The 14,653-nt window shown below is 39.5% G+C and overlaps 1 protein-coding gene across 1 annotated transcript in view; it reads left to right on the top strand.

Annotated features, from left to right (window-relative positions):
• Nucleotides 1-14,542, top strand: part of CC2D2A (coiled-coil and C2 domain containing 2A) — a 58,344-nt gene extending 43,802 nt beyond the window's left edge. The window contains exons 26-34 of the mRNA XM_050710267.1: nucleotides 2,331-2,507; nucleotides 5,770-5,973; nucleotides 6,438-6,527; nucleotides 7,880-7,993; nucleotides 9,375-9,509; nucleotides 11,304-11,426; nucleotides 12,044-12,102; nucleotides 12,591-12,768; nucleotides 13,695-14,542. Coding sequence (XP_050566224.1) covers nucleotides 2,331-2,507; nucleotides 5,770-5,973; nucleotides 6,438-6,527; nucleotides 7,880-7,993; nucleotides 9,375-9,509; nucleotides 11,304-11,426; nucleotides 12,044-12,102; nucleotides 12,591-12,768; nucleotides 13,695-13,883 — 1,269 coding nt within the window. The 3' untranslated portion in view covers nucleotides 13,884-14,542. The remainder of the gene's footprint in view (nucleotides 1-2,330; nucleotides 2,508-5,769; nucleotides 5,974-6,437; nucleotides 6,528-7,879; nucleotides 7,994-9,374; nucleotides 9,510-11,303; nucleotides 11,427-12,043; nucleotides 12,103-12,590; nucleotides 12,769-13,694) is intronic.
• The last annotated feature ends 111 nt before the right edge of the window (nucleotides 14,543-14,653 follow it).

Here is a 14,653-nt window from a genome sequence, read left to right as displayed (position 1 = left end):
GGACAACTTGTCAGAACTTTAAAGGCTTTAAAATATATTGTGAGCCTCTTGGATTCTTTGGGTAGAGGAAAGTCTGCAGGGGTCTCATTTAATTTAATGTTGGAGTTCAAAGTGTTTTTCTTGGGCCATCCTTTTGCAAGGCATAACAACATAACTGTCACGGGATTCAAGAAAGCATGGAATTCTTTTCATTGCTGACGAGTTTTGGACAGTGTTTATCTAAGTAGTGCTAGTCCATTTCCTTCTGTTGGATCACTAATAATATGCTATCGTCAACTCGTGAGGCAAATCGATGAATATGAGTGCTTGAGGGTTGTGCTGCCCTGTAGAATGAAGTTCACATTGACTTTAAGAAAAGGTAAGTAGTACGAATTTCCAGCCTTCTTTTCATAAGGCTTTGGACATCCTGTACAAATAATGTCACTTAACGTGACTGCTGTTGTTACAGGTCAACAAACAAGAAAGAACAAGATCCTTCACTCTTCTCAGGGAAATGTTCTGTGCCAAAGGGATGAAATTCACCTGAGAAGTGTGTCTACTCACAGCCCTGACAGACTTAATGGACAGACTTAGACATTTTAACAGACTGCGTACCAATATGTAGTGAAAGACATAGCCCGTAATCCATCTTTGACTACCAATAACATTGATGATAACCTCTGTTCTTGGTACTTCTTGTTGTTGAGTCAGCCTTTCTGCTGTAGGACCAGACTAGCTCCAGGGTTGCTATCAGATGCACTCCTGACTCTCTCTTTGAGGAGGTGCTCCTGTTCGAGATTCCTGGGGCACAGTGTGAGTGCCTGCACAGATCTTCTCAGCATGTGAACAGTATTTATTACCGAAGTTGAAGAAGTGTTATCAGTCCAACAGTTGTATCAGGGTGCCTCTAGCAATTAAATTGCAGTGGCAAATGAAGCATTTCTTCATCCCGTTCTGCTATACTGCAGCAGAAATTCTGTGTGATTTATTTAGTCTTCTCCTCATGAAAACTTAATTTTGTTCTTAAATGTTTGATGAGTCAGCCCAGTGAGTCATCTGTTCATCTTCTACTGAAGATGTCCTTCCTGTCAGCAGTCATCCTGTCCAGGAGGATGGAAGACTCAGATCTTTACGGCCAATTCTTCATATACAGCATAACCTAAACAGCATTAAATTTTGCCTAAAGCCATATCTGAATTCTGCCCAAATCAGGTTAATCTTCTTGCTTTTCTCTTAAAGCTGCATAATTCCAGTGTCGAGTCTTGCCCTAGCAAGTGCAGGGCATGCCATCTCTTTTCTGATACGACCTTTCAGGAAGAGCTTTCTCTTCTGTTTGTGGTGGCAGAAGGAGGTGCACAGGGATGATGAGTCTGCCAGAGCCCTCTTCCATGGAGAAGCTGGCTGAATGGGCCTGGTTCCGATTGCACCCGAGAAACATCAGCAGTTTCTGCATGGAAGGTGCTCCAGCGTCTCACAGATGCATCCTGCTCAGAGGCAAAGGCACATTGGCGTGATGCTGCCTTCAGAAGGCAGTGTTTTGCCATTTTGTCACTTTTTCCAGGTCAATAGCGCCATGTGGAGATTGCTGCTTAGTCTTACCAACAGTCTGAAAATACACAGAGAAAAGCACTTGAAGCTGAAAAATTGCATGCCTGTCAATCTTCTTTGAGAACAGTTTACAGACATGTACATTCATACCTTATTGTCCTCTATTTTCCCACTCAGCAGCTTCGAAAGACTTAAAGAATGAGGAATGCAGTACAGAGACTGGATGTTGACTCCTCAACATCAGTGTATGTTTTATCTGTTGGTGAGGAAGGAGCTTGTGGATAAGTGTTTCTTGTGGGTAGTGCAGTATGACAGCACACATTATCCTTCCTGTATGGTGTTAGTCTTTTTAAAAATAAAACATGCAATTTTTTGTTTTTTATTTCTTTTAAAGGACTCGTTCCACAGGGAGTTCTGGGGTGTGTATGCATAAAATAATGCGTATTTCAAAGAAAAACAGTGAAAGGCTGGCAGTCTTTTTTTCTAAGACCTAGCGTGTATGATTTCCATTACATTAAATATTTATGTCCATAATAAGCAAAAGAGACTGAAATCAAATAGTAACTAATACCTTTGACAATGAAATGTCTCATGGGTTCCCCACAGGTAATAAATACATGTCACATACTCTTGTATTACTGTTCTGGAGCTCAGAATAATACAGAAAGCGAGGGAATAAAATACCTGAATACCAATACCAAATGTATCTGAGAAGGAAGTTTTGCTTTTTCTGAGGATTGTTTCATTGGTGTTTTTTTTTTTGTCATGGACAGTTGATGTGTATGGGCTACTGTATGTTGTAGATTGATGGTACGTTCAAGGTGGATGTTCCTCCAGTGCTGCTTGGCTACAGCAAAGAGAAGAACCTGGGAATGGAGAGAGGTTACGATTCTGTGCGCAATCTGAGCGAGGGCTCCTATATAACACTGTTCATTACCATTGAACCGCAGCTCATTCCTGGAGAGTCTGTCAGAGAAAAGGTAACGACCAGTAATTAATCATGTTCTTGCTGTTTGTTTCCCGTGGTGCAGTTCCTGAGATGCATACGAATACTTAGGCTTACTGCACTGAAGGACACAAATACAAGTACTGAAGGGCATTACTAACATCCTGAGTGTTCCACTTCAATTTTTTTTTAGCTCAGTTCAATTGAACTGGATTCACCATTAAGTGAGATGGACACTTAACGCATGAAAAATAACTTCTGCCAGGTATCTAGTTCTAAGGTTAATACAAAGCAAATTTGTATTTAATATCTATGAGCATATCATTTTCTCATTTACTTCTGTAAACAATGAAGTGTTTGAGTATTTGTGAACAGAGGAAAAAAGAAGCTGGCAGGTGCATCCACAGTATTCTTGCTTCTGTGTTTACAGTGTTCAAATATAGCATTCATTATTTAGTGCTTTGTGCATGCCTCCAGATCTTGAAGATAATTACTCCTAAGCAGCAACTGTTATTTTTTCCAGTTATTTTACTAAACCAGAAGCGCCTTGCACTAACAACAGTAATGTGTAGTTAAAATAAATATGCCACTTGCCATTTTATGTCACATTTTGCAGTGATTTTGAGATCCATTCAGTAAGGATGTTTTTCATGCACAAACAGCAGCAGTTGTTGTTTTTGCAACTCAGCGCTACACGGGTCATTTGGAAATTATCCAGTCATATGGGTGGGGTTTTCTGCTCTTATGCAATACTGTGGGAGTTTTTACAACTGAGTACTGTTGAAAATAAAGGAAATGAACAGTGTGGATTCATGGATACCTTTTAAAGTTAATTAATTTGAATGATAAGATTATCACTAGGGTTTTAAGCAGCAAATATATATGCCTTTGAAGCATCTTCAGTAGACAAGACCTTATTCAAGAGTTTCATGACCTTCTTATACAATAATTAGTTGCTAGGAAAAAAATGTACTGAACTTGAAAGGAAACAGACAAGTACTGCTTTGGAAGACCAGTCATAGAAATTCAAACAAGGGGGAGATTCCTGTAAAGTATTATGGACTGGATGTTGCGAAACCTGACCTCTTTAAACAATGAACAAATACTCAGAATTTGTTTCTGTAGATGCAATTTGATGCTTGGTTACCAAAATGTTATGTATTGTATTAATGCTTAGTAAAATTATGCAGTTTGGTAGCTATATTTAGAATTGAACAGTTTGGTAGGGAAGAAAAAAAACAGTATATTTTATTAAAGTCATAGATCTGTCATAAGTTCTATTTCACTTGAAATACAATGGTAGTAGCTAACTGCCCCTTACCAAAATTCAGACATAAAGAACTAGAAACAGACCGAAGTGTTTTCCATTCTGAAGGTGCAGGAAAGAACAATAGTACAGTAAATCACAAGATGGGAAATGAGTCCTTTGCTAAGTAGCATGAAATACTGCATGCCACAGCTAAACTGGAACAAAGTTTGCATTGTCACAGAAGTACATTGAAAAAAAAAACCAAAAATGAGGAAAATCTTACCGAGGTAAGAAAACTATTGGTACAGATGATCCCTCATAAAATTTGAGGAACAGTGAGAAAACAGTTGGGGTGAGTTCATCAGTAGGAGTTTTGCCTGATTTTTGTTCTCTTTACGTAAGAGATTTTTCTGTGTCTTCTAGAAATTGTACTTAATAGCAGATGATTTGTTTACCTTCGATCCTAAGACAAACCAAATTATTTCTTCAGCAAACACCGTACAGGATTTTTGAATAATCACTTTTTCAAATCAATATAAATAGAAAGAAAAGTAAAATAGAATCTCGTTAGAAGAAGTTCAGTAAAGCAGAACTAAGTTAATTAAGAGACTGTCCTATTTTAGGTGGTATCTCTAAGGAGATCTGTACTGAAGTGGCATGTGCTTGTGTTCTAACCGTTGCTGAGAAGTAATAACTCTATGCTGCACTTCCCCAAATGTAACAAATACTTATTGTGGAAATCAATCATCATAAAATGACAAAAAAAATAACTAAATATTTTTTCTGTCCTTTTTTTCCTATTCCTAGCCAGTCCTGCTGTAGTGAAGTGATTTGAAATATTTGTGTACTGTTTCAGGATGCTAAGCGTAATTTTATTTTAATTTTACAATACCTTTTTTCTTTATCTATTTTTCCTCTCTTTCATCCTGTCCTTCCTGAATCTCTATATAGATGAATGAAATGCTTAAGAAGGTAAAATATTAATAAAGCTAACTGAGAGATTCTTGTTGTTCCATGTTTTAAGATTTAGCTTGGTTCATCAATCTTTTTTGCACTTTATGCTTTTTGACTAACATCATAGTTGTTTATTTCTCCATAATATTTGCAGTGAATTATTACAACAAAACTTAAAAAGTGCCAGAGGTTTCATATTTCAGCCATTAATTGTGGTTAAGAAGAGTCACCGTTATGAGTGTTCCCTTCTGACTTGGAGGTCTAGCTACAAGGTGCTGCCATTCTACCTCTGGTTACTTTGAGAAGAAGGATAACAAATGATGAAGTGGTTTAGTTTGAACTAAAATCTTATGAAGGATGAGCTTTAATTCTCAGCACCACTAGAATTACACAAGGGATTCCAAGTAGATGCAAATTACTTTGATCCTAAGACCTTTAAAGGATGACATCTTAGGTGACAGAGGAGCAAATAATTGTCATTCTTACATAATGTATGCTTTTCAGTCTGAGATTCGCATCTGGAAAAGCTCATCTAAAAGCTTTACAATTTTAGAGAAGTCTGAAGAATAAGAACCCACCGAAAAAAATGTCTTGGACCTTCTCTGCAAATATTTTGGCATTGTACAGGGTTGTCCCAGTAATATTTATATGAACATTGCTGGGATTTTGTGCATAACCTCGATTGTGGTTTTAATAGAGTGAGTGTTGTGTGACTAGCGTGTAGGATTACTCTTTTGGTACCTAACCATAATTGTTCACCTTTGAATTAATGTGTGATGTTACACAGTCATCCCTGCACTTTGTTTGGCATAGCTGTCGCTACATTTTTAGTGCTTTAATAAAGCCAGCTATAGATACAGGTCACCGTGTGCATTCATAAGTAAATGCTAATTGCCTGCTTTTCCATTACCCTGAGCTTTCATTACCTTGAGCCAAAGTACATAATGCAAGGAAAGTGCACAAGGCTATTAGGAAGGAATTTTACCCTCCTTTTATGCTTCTGCAAATGGTGGAATAAGGCCAAACATAATAAAGACTTAACCCTAAATTATATATAAAACTATTTTTATATAAGTTCTACTGTCTTTTGAAGTTTGATACCCAGGAAGATGAGAAATTGCTCCAGGCAGCAGAAAAGTATGAAGCTGAATGTACGTCAAAGTTTCCAAGCCGCCAGTGCCTGACAACTGTCATTGACCTCAATGGGAAAACAGTTTTTATTACCAGATATGTCAAACCTCTGAATCCACCGCAGGAGCTCCTTGATGCCTGCCCAGATAGCTCTCAGACAACAGCAGTAAGTATTCAGAAAAGATAGTGAAGTTTCAGGGATGTAATTTCAGAATGTGTGTGGATGCACGTGCACATAGACATACAACATTTTACATGTTTGCTATATAGCTATGCTTTTTTTATTTAAGGAGATGAGAAATAAAGTGGTAGTGACTATGTGTGATACACAATAAGTGAACCCTTAGTGACGCTGGAAAAGGCTGTTTGTCTTCTCTGGAAAAATAAGGGTCTTTTGATAGCCAATACTCATTAATATAAAATTATACCAAACCTCGTGAGAGTAAATCCTATCAGTCTTTGGTGTAAGCTCTAAAAGGAGCTAGCTGCTGCTGTAACAGGGTTAGTCAGTGTTTTGTCACTGGTGTCTTGGAAACAGCACTGTGCTTCAAGTCTAGTGTAATAATGCCTTTATTATATGCCCATGTAGAGAACTGAAGGGATGACTAGCTGTGTTTTGTTTCCTTGCAGGAACTGGTGGCTCGATATGTTGCTTTGATTCCTTTTTTGCCAGATAGTGTGTCATTTGCTGGAATTTGTGATTTGTGGAGTACATCAGATGTAAGTAATGCATTAAATGTGAGGGTTGGTTTTTTTTATCCTCTTGTATGTGATGCAATATCCAGGGGTCCCCTGCTTTTGGTGGGAGTTCAGAGTAGATATCTGAGCTCTTGAGGTCCCCTCCAACCTAAATTATTCTGTGATTCTGTTATTGTGAGGACTATTTTTTCCTTATAAGTTACTTATTTACAAAAATGCAGAATTTCTTTATCGGAGGACCGCCAGTGCTTGAAAAAAGTTGTTGATAGTAATATGAGCCAAAATTTTTATCTTTCATAGGTTGCAGTTGACCCTAAGAATACTTAGGGTTTGAAGCTTTTCCCATTTTTTTTCAATTACAAAACAATCCAAAATAGCTAGTCATGCACAAGTGGCAGAATGCTGACTGATGGAGACTTTAAAACTACACTTAACATTGATCGTTCTAAGAAACCACAGAAAAACACTGCTTGTAATTGTCAGCAGTAATGGGAGACTGAGCTTTCTCTGTCTCATGCGAACCTGTGGAGTAGGAACAGATATTAAGTTAATCCCAGGTGATGTTTGGACCATCTCGGAGCCTTTGTGCACGCTGTGGTGTAACCAGCAGGCAGCTCAGCACCACGCAGCCGTTCGCTCACTCCCCCTCAGCTGGATGGGGGAGAGAATCGTAAAAGGTAAACATGTGAGAACTTGCGGGTTGAGATAAAGACAGCTTGATAAGGAGGGGAAAAGAAAGAAAAGAATAAGAAGGGGGGCCGGGGGGAAGGTAGACTGCAGTTTCTTTCCACCAGCCAACTGATGCCCAGTCTGCCCCTGAGCAGCAGCTGCCCCCCTCCCTTCACCCTCCACCCCAGCTTTTTGTTTCTGCATGACACCACTTGGTATGGGACATCCCTTTGGGCAGCCTGGGCCGGCTGTCCTGCGTCTGTCCCCTCCCAGCTCCTGGTGCACCCCCAGCCTCCTTGCGGGCAGGGCAGCATGAGAAGCTGAGAAAGTCCTTGGCTTAGTGTAAGCACTGCTCTGCAACAACGAAAACATCGGTGTTATCAGCAGTATTCTCACCCAAAATCCAAAACACAGCACCATACCAGCTACTAAGAAGAAAATAAGCTCTATTCCAGCATAGCGGAAAATTCAGAAGAACTCAAAAGACCTTGGTTCTTACGGTGAAATCTCAGATCTGCTTCATGGATTTTCACAGCATTCACTCTTGCTGTGTGCATTCTGCACGTTGAAGCAGTGCCTAATAAACAATGAAGGTCAGTTACAAAGATCCAAGGGGAATCTTTTGCTTCAGAAGTGTTAGGAAATATTATTAAATGTTATAAATGGAGAACGCTAATGCAAACTTTTTTTTGTCCCTCAATTAGCAATTTCTCGATCTTCTGGCGGGAGATGAGGAAGAACATGCCGTGCTCTTGTGTAATTATTTTCTTGGTATGGGGAAGAAAGCCTGGCTTATCATTGGAAATGCTATTCCTGAGGTAAGAGGATTTTTTCTTCTGGTCTGAATATCAACTTTCATTCTCTGAAGTCTTTGGTTCCCATCAGTGGATAGACTTGTTTCTCGTCTCCTGCTGACATACTTTTCCAGGATGTAACCTAAACATCGGTGCTGCTGGAACTGATTTTCTTCAGAGAGAAAAAATATATATATATTTATACTCGGATATACTCACAATTTAATGTGTGTTGTTTTCGGTGTTTTTTTGGTGTTTCGTTTGTGGTTTTTTTATGGACTCACGAAATATGTGTAAGCCTTGATTGGACTTGGGCGTGTATAAATGGTGTGCCCTGGAAAAAGGTCATGGGGAAAGTCCATTCTCAGCCTGTGGCAGCATTAGGGTGGGATTGGCACAGGCTGAGAGGTGGCAGGGGAGGGTTAGAGGCTTGCTGGAGGCTCTCGCTGGTATGAACACAGCCCTTGATTCTCTGTCCAGCTGATGGCAAAGCTACAACAAGAGTAATGCTTTGCCGTAGGCTACTGGGTCATCGCTGTGAGCCCCCTGTGGCAGCAGTCTGGCTAAGAACTAAACCTTTGAGATTCTTTTGCCCATTAGGAGATGCTTTTATTTTTTCCTCATTAAAGCACTCGTATTTCCAGTAATCAATACTGCTGTTTTGAGAGGGTAAGAGTGTTTATAATGCAAATTTCCACCATTAGCATCTCCAATTACCAAGCACATGGGAAAGTTTTGCTGAAGAGAATTTTAGTAAAAACCCCTGTCAAGACCAATTTCCTTAACGCGTTCTCAGATAGTGCAGCCGCAGCAGCAGCAGGCACTCGGTTACACGCCTTCCACTCCACAGCTGATGGTGGGGGGTGGTCCTTAACAATGCATTCAGCTTCTTCATGCTGTGAGGAGAAAGATTATTTGTTAAAGTACCTGGAAAATACGGGGGATAACACATTGAAGAGAAGTTTAGGGATTCCTTATAAGGGATGTCCCAGCTATCTTTTTATATTGTGTGCCCGAGGGAAGGTGATGGATGAGCCATAATGTGTGCTGCCTAGATGGCAGTCACCAGGTAGCACACGCTGATATTGAGGTGGCAAACATTAAACATTCCTGTGTATGGGATTTCATCTCAGCTCTTGGCTGAACTAAGATGACTTCCAGGGTCTGTATTTAAAAATGGCACAAAGCTGTGTATGTCTAACATTTCTCTGCCACAGAAGAGACAGAGCACACATTATTATGTAAGCGTTAGGTGACTGAATTGTAATGAACCTGTAAATTCTTCCAGTTTTCCAAAAATGTACTATTAATCTCAGTACCAGAAATATAAAAATCCAAACAATATAATGTCTACTGTCATTGAAGCCTGTTTTAAAACATCTTTCTCCTATTTTTTTCTTTATAGGGACAGACTGCATATGTATTAACTTTGGAGCAAAGTCAGTACGTAATTTGGAATCCCAGCACCGGCTGTTTTTACAGGCAGTATGATACTTTTTGCCCACTACAAAATGTGTACTGCCTGATCAGCTGTGATAACGTAAGTGTGCCTGGGCTTTTCATATTTCTGTACTCCTAAAAGTTCATAATTTGGCATTTTTCTTGACCTTTTGCATCACTTGTTCATCAGTTTAACTACATTTATGCAGTCGTGTTATTAATGATTTTATTCAAGCTTAATTAGTTTTTTCAGCCATTTTAATTAAATACATAAAGAAAAATTTTACCTTTTTTAATCATGATTTAGGTGGATGATGACATCTGTTCATAGAAAATTCATTACTGTGTTTTAGTTACCAAAAGCGCGTTGAAACTAACATGGTTTTACTTTCCAACTTGGATTGCCTATGTTCAGTTTACCACTGCTTAGCTGAGGGGCAGTAACTCAGCAAAGCTAATAGTTTCCAGGTGAAATATAATTTAAAAATGAAAAAGTAAAGCACACTGGGAAGAGTCATTTGGATTGCGTACATAAGGGAGGGTACAGCCCTCAGTGGTCCAACGCGCCTAACACAAAGCTGGCAGTATAAGGTGTAATGACTATTGATTTTCTGCCTGGCATCAAGTCCTCCTGTCTATTTTTCTATAAATTACGAGTAATAGTAGTGCATGTTCGTGGTATTTCTTGTGTGACTGGAAACACTCTGGGAGAAAGAAGACAGCAGAAAGAACTGCTCAGCTCAGGGAAGGTGAACCAAAGGCTGCAGAACGACAAAGGGCTCAGCCTGTGTTGGGAGGGACAGAAACCCTGGGGCACTTTGCTGCCTGTGTCACTCCTGGGTTTGGCTGGAAGCTGACAGTCACAGCTTCTGGGAGCATGAACAGGGACAGCAGGGAGGTGAGACTGAAAAACATAACATGGGCTTAAAAAAGAAAAAAAAAATATTTGAATTGAAACTGGAAGATTTTAAAAGTTTGCTTGTCATGTTTTTGGAACCATTATAAGGAAACAGTGAGTCAGGCTTCCATTGCACACTAAAAGACAGTAAATGCTTGTTTTTATTTCTGTATCAAAAACATACCTGAAGAAGTTCTTTGAAGCGTCACACATTGTATGTGTGTTCTGTTGCGTTGTCTTTTTATCTTCTGGGGTTTAATTCTAAATACAAATCATGAATTTGGAAGACAATTTTATCTTCATTTTATTTTAAAAGTGTCATATCATTCCCTCATTGAAAGTGGTTTGGGGCTTGGTGAAGTTGGTTTGTTAATATTTAGTACTAAACCATAAGTAGGTTTGTTAGTATTTCGTAGTAAAGTGGCTGCGCAATCTACTTACATTCTGCATCATAAACGTGAAGTGCCCCTGGTGCTGGGGTGCAGGAGGCTACCAGCAACCCCAGCCACAGCTGCACGGTGCTGGTGGGAGAACTTCATCAGAATTGAGCAGACTGGCGTGGTGTGGTAATCCAAAGGAGCGGGAATGCAGCTCAGGGCAGGAGAAACTGCCTGTATTGTAACCCAGCATCGTGTGCGGTGCTGGAGCGATGGCGAAGGCAAAAAGCTGCTGAAAGCAGAAAAAGTGCCATGGTGCACAGTAGGTTCAGCAGGAAGAGGTGCCAGCTGCAGACAGTAATTCTGGGCACTGATCTCTGTACATTCTTACTTAGAAGCACAAAACACGATAGCCCAACAACCTCCCTTTTGGGGCAAGAATGCAAACATTGCATACATGAGCTGTAATGAGACAGGATTGCCTTGACTCACATGGAATGCGTACTGGTTATCAGCATAGATGGAGGTCCAGATTCTGCATCATTTTATTGCCATGTAAGTAAAATGTTTTCTATAATATAATTTTGGTATGTATTAAAATGAACTTGCTTTCTTACAGATTTGGTTTAATATCCAAGAGCATGACTCCCCAGTAAGGATAAGTTTTGATATCAGCAAACCAAAACTTTGGAAGCCATTCTTTTCAAGAAGCTTGCCGTACCCTGGTCTCTGCAGTGTTCAGGTACTCACATATATATAATCAACTTAATTTGAGGGGCTGAGACATCACTGACCTAGTAGAGAGGAAGAGAGACTATGTTCTTTGGAGTACTGTGATTAAGTATATTTCTATAATAGGCCTTGTTTTACAAAACTTCCCTAGGCATACCTTAAAAAAGATAAAGCAGGAATACTGAAACGTACTTGTTTTTTACACAGAATGATGCACATCCACGGTCCTCTGACTATCTGTTTAAGATCTTAGGACAATGGTGAAGTACCTGGGACAGATCTTTAACACAGCCATCTGCAGAGAATCAGCTTGACATTATAAAGAAAACATCAACTTTTGTCTCACAGCTAGAAAGGTGGCGTTTCAAGCTGTGCACATGTTCTTAGTAAACAAGTAGGGAATCCTCTACAGTTAATCAAATTTGTAAACAACAGTTGAAGCTTACTAAAAAAAAAAAGCCAACCAACCTACAAAAAAACAGCAGCATTACACACAAAGATCTACCGAATGTTTTTAGCTTATGTTTTTTTTTGTGTACTGCCAAGGTAGTAATGCCCGCAGTTATAGTGCTGTATAGCTAGAAGAGATTGTGCTTTTTAATATGTAAATGTCTTACTTAATTCTAGCCTGAAGAATTAGTGTATCAGCATTCAGACAAGGCTGCTGCAGTGGAACTACAGGGCAGGTAATTCTACCACTAGAACAAATGCTGTCAACGACTGGTCACTACAGGTGGAGCACCTTCTTGTGTTTTTCCAGTGTATTCTTACCTGTGTTCCAAAAATGTGCCTTGAATGCTAGGAATTGAGAATGGCCTAAACCAGAACTGGTACTTTGAAGAATCTTTGTCACACACAAGGAACTGTTAAAAGAGAAACAATCTCTTAACTGATCAAGCATGGCTGTATGGTTTTCTAGTAAGCCAAAACAGTGTTGGGGTGAAGGGGGCTGAGAGAATGTAAACTTAAAAAGCACGTGCAAACCCCTGGCCTTCCATTGTTACTAAACACGCAGACAATATTGCTATATTGACATTGATTCTGTGCTTTTAGGTATGGTGAGTTTCACTGAGGTCATTTATGTTCCCTGTAATCTGTGATAAGTAGGTTGAGGGAGATCAGGTCAGAAGGCCAGTAAATACCCAATCATAGTAATAGATGTACTATATTGCAGGATTGAAAAAATACTAAAAGAAAAGATTATGGAATGGAGACCGAGGCACCTAACTCGCTGGAACCGATACTGTACCTCTACCCTGCGTAACTTCCTGCCCCTGCTGGAACATAACCAAGGCAAAGATGTAGAAGATGACCATCAGGCAGAGCTGCAAAAACAGCTTGGAGACTACAGGGTAAAGTTGTGAACATAAAAGATTTGTGCTGTGATGTTAGTGGGTGAAAACAGAGCTGGAGGGACCTAAGTCACTCATAGTTTTAGGATCACCTACACTGGTATGGAACTGCATTCCTTCTACCCCCAAAAGTCACAGTAACTCTTATACTAACGTTAAACCACTGTAATGTTTACAGAGTGAAGTAGCGATGGTATATTTCATTTGAAAGTGTTGGAGATGGATATAAACACAAGTGTTATCTCCTGTGGTGGTGACTGGTGGGGTACAGCAGTAACACAAGAACAACACAGCCCCCTTAGCTTTCAGCAGAAAGCTTGACACTTAACACCAGCTGCTCACGGGCTGACTGGTACATTTGCTCTCAGGTCTTGTCATTAAAAGCCTGACCAGCAGTGCACCCAGGCACTCTTCCTCGAGGCTGTTCTCAAAATTAGGTCCTTCTGCCCTTCATGTAAAACATACGTAGCAATGATACTACACCCAAATATGGCAATTTTCGTAATGAGTTGAGATTCCAGTTCCTTTTGGACCTGAAATGTATTTATGGACAGGCTACCTCCCACCTCAACTCCCCAGATAATGCAGAGAGGAGAACACTATGAACTGCAACTAGGTATGAAGTGTAGAAAAGCTACATTATTGAACACTTACAGCATAATGTTGCAAATTTTTTTTCTAGCGGATTTCTAAACATTCTCACTTGGAACTTAACCCAAACTAACAAAAAAAAAAATGGCAGAAACCTACCTGAAGGGAAAGGGAGGGATGCATTTAAATACAAAGAGGGCTTTTTCATTGCATCTCCTCAGGTCATCAATGGAGATGAACTTACAGGCACAATAAAACATTTTAAGATGCATTTATTGAGGTGCCTTTATCTTTCCTTCTTGCCTTACGTGTTTTTTCTTTCCTTCTTTTCCCAGGTCTCTGGATTTCCTATTCATATGCCCTTTTCTGAAGTCAGACCTTTAATAGAAGCCGTACACAGTACCGGAGTTCACACCATTGATGTCTCCAATGTTGAGTTTGCTCTAGCCGTGTATATTCATCCTTACCCCCAAAGTGTTCTCTCTGTGTGGATTTACGTTGCTTCACTTGTACGGAATAGGTAGCATAGACTTTTCTCAATACCTCAAGGAATTTGGGATTTGCTGATGTAGGAGAAACAGATTTCTCACGCTGCTGGTGTGAGCTATCTCACATAGCTCAAAAACCTAGGGAGACCCTCATTTTTATTAACTGCAAACGCATTAGTTGTAGTAAGTCATCTTCAGTGTTTGTCGCCTGAATACAGCAGAAGAGGAGACAACACCATAAAATTCTAGCACTTATTTTTGTACAGTATTTTATAGCTCCCAGAGGGATGTTCCACTTTTAAAAGCATTTTAAGTGCACACCTGTAGTGACCAGGTTAAAAGGGCAGAGTTTGTTCTTATTTTGAGGTGAAATTTGGTTCCTGGAATTATGCCTTAAAGACTTTTTAGTTACTCCGGTTTATCAACAGCCCTTCTTCCTCTTTAAAGACACTGTCATTCAGACAGTCATAGTCATGCAAAATAGTTAGAGTTTTCTAGTACCCTTGTTCCTGCATAAAGACCAAGAGTAATTTACCCTTGAATACAGTTCAGGTACCAAAGAGCTACTGCTGAAGACCTTTTTTTCTTTTTTGAAAGGCTTCTGTTACTTTGTATTTCGGGTCTGTATCACACCAGCAGCCCTCAGACATTTTCTTTATAGATTCAAGACTAAGTATGTAATAAATATTTATACCAAAAACTTAAGTGAAAGCTCATTATTTTATATAAGAATTTGATTAAATCACTTTGGAGTGTTAAATCTTTAATCATACTAGAAGATGATCCAAAAACTGCTTTACTATAAA

This window comes from Cygnus atratus, chromosome 4, assembly GCF_013377495.2.
Source record: "Cygnus atratus isolate AKBS03 ecotype Queensland, Australia chromosome 4, CAtr_DNAZoo_HiC_assembly, whole genome shotgun sequence".
Lineage (NCBI taxonomy): Eukaryota > Metazoa > Chordata > Aves > Anseriformes > Anatidae > Cygnus > Cygnus atratus.
Note: the sequence above shows the minus strand (reverse complement) of the source record. Positions and strands in the feature narration are given on the sequence as shown.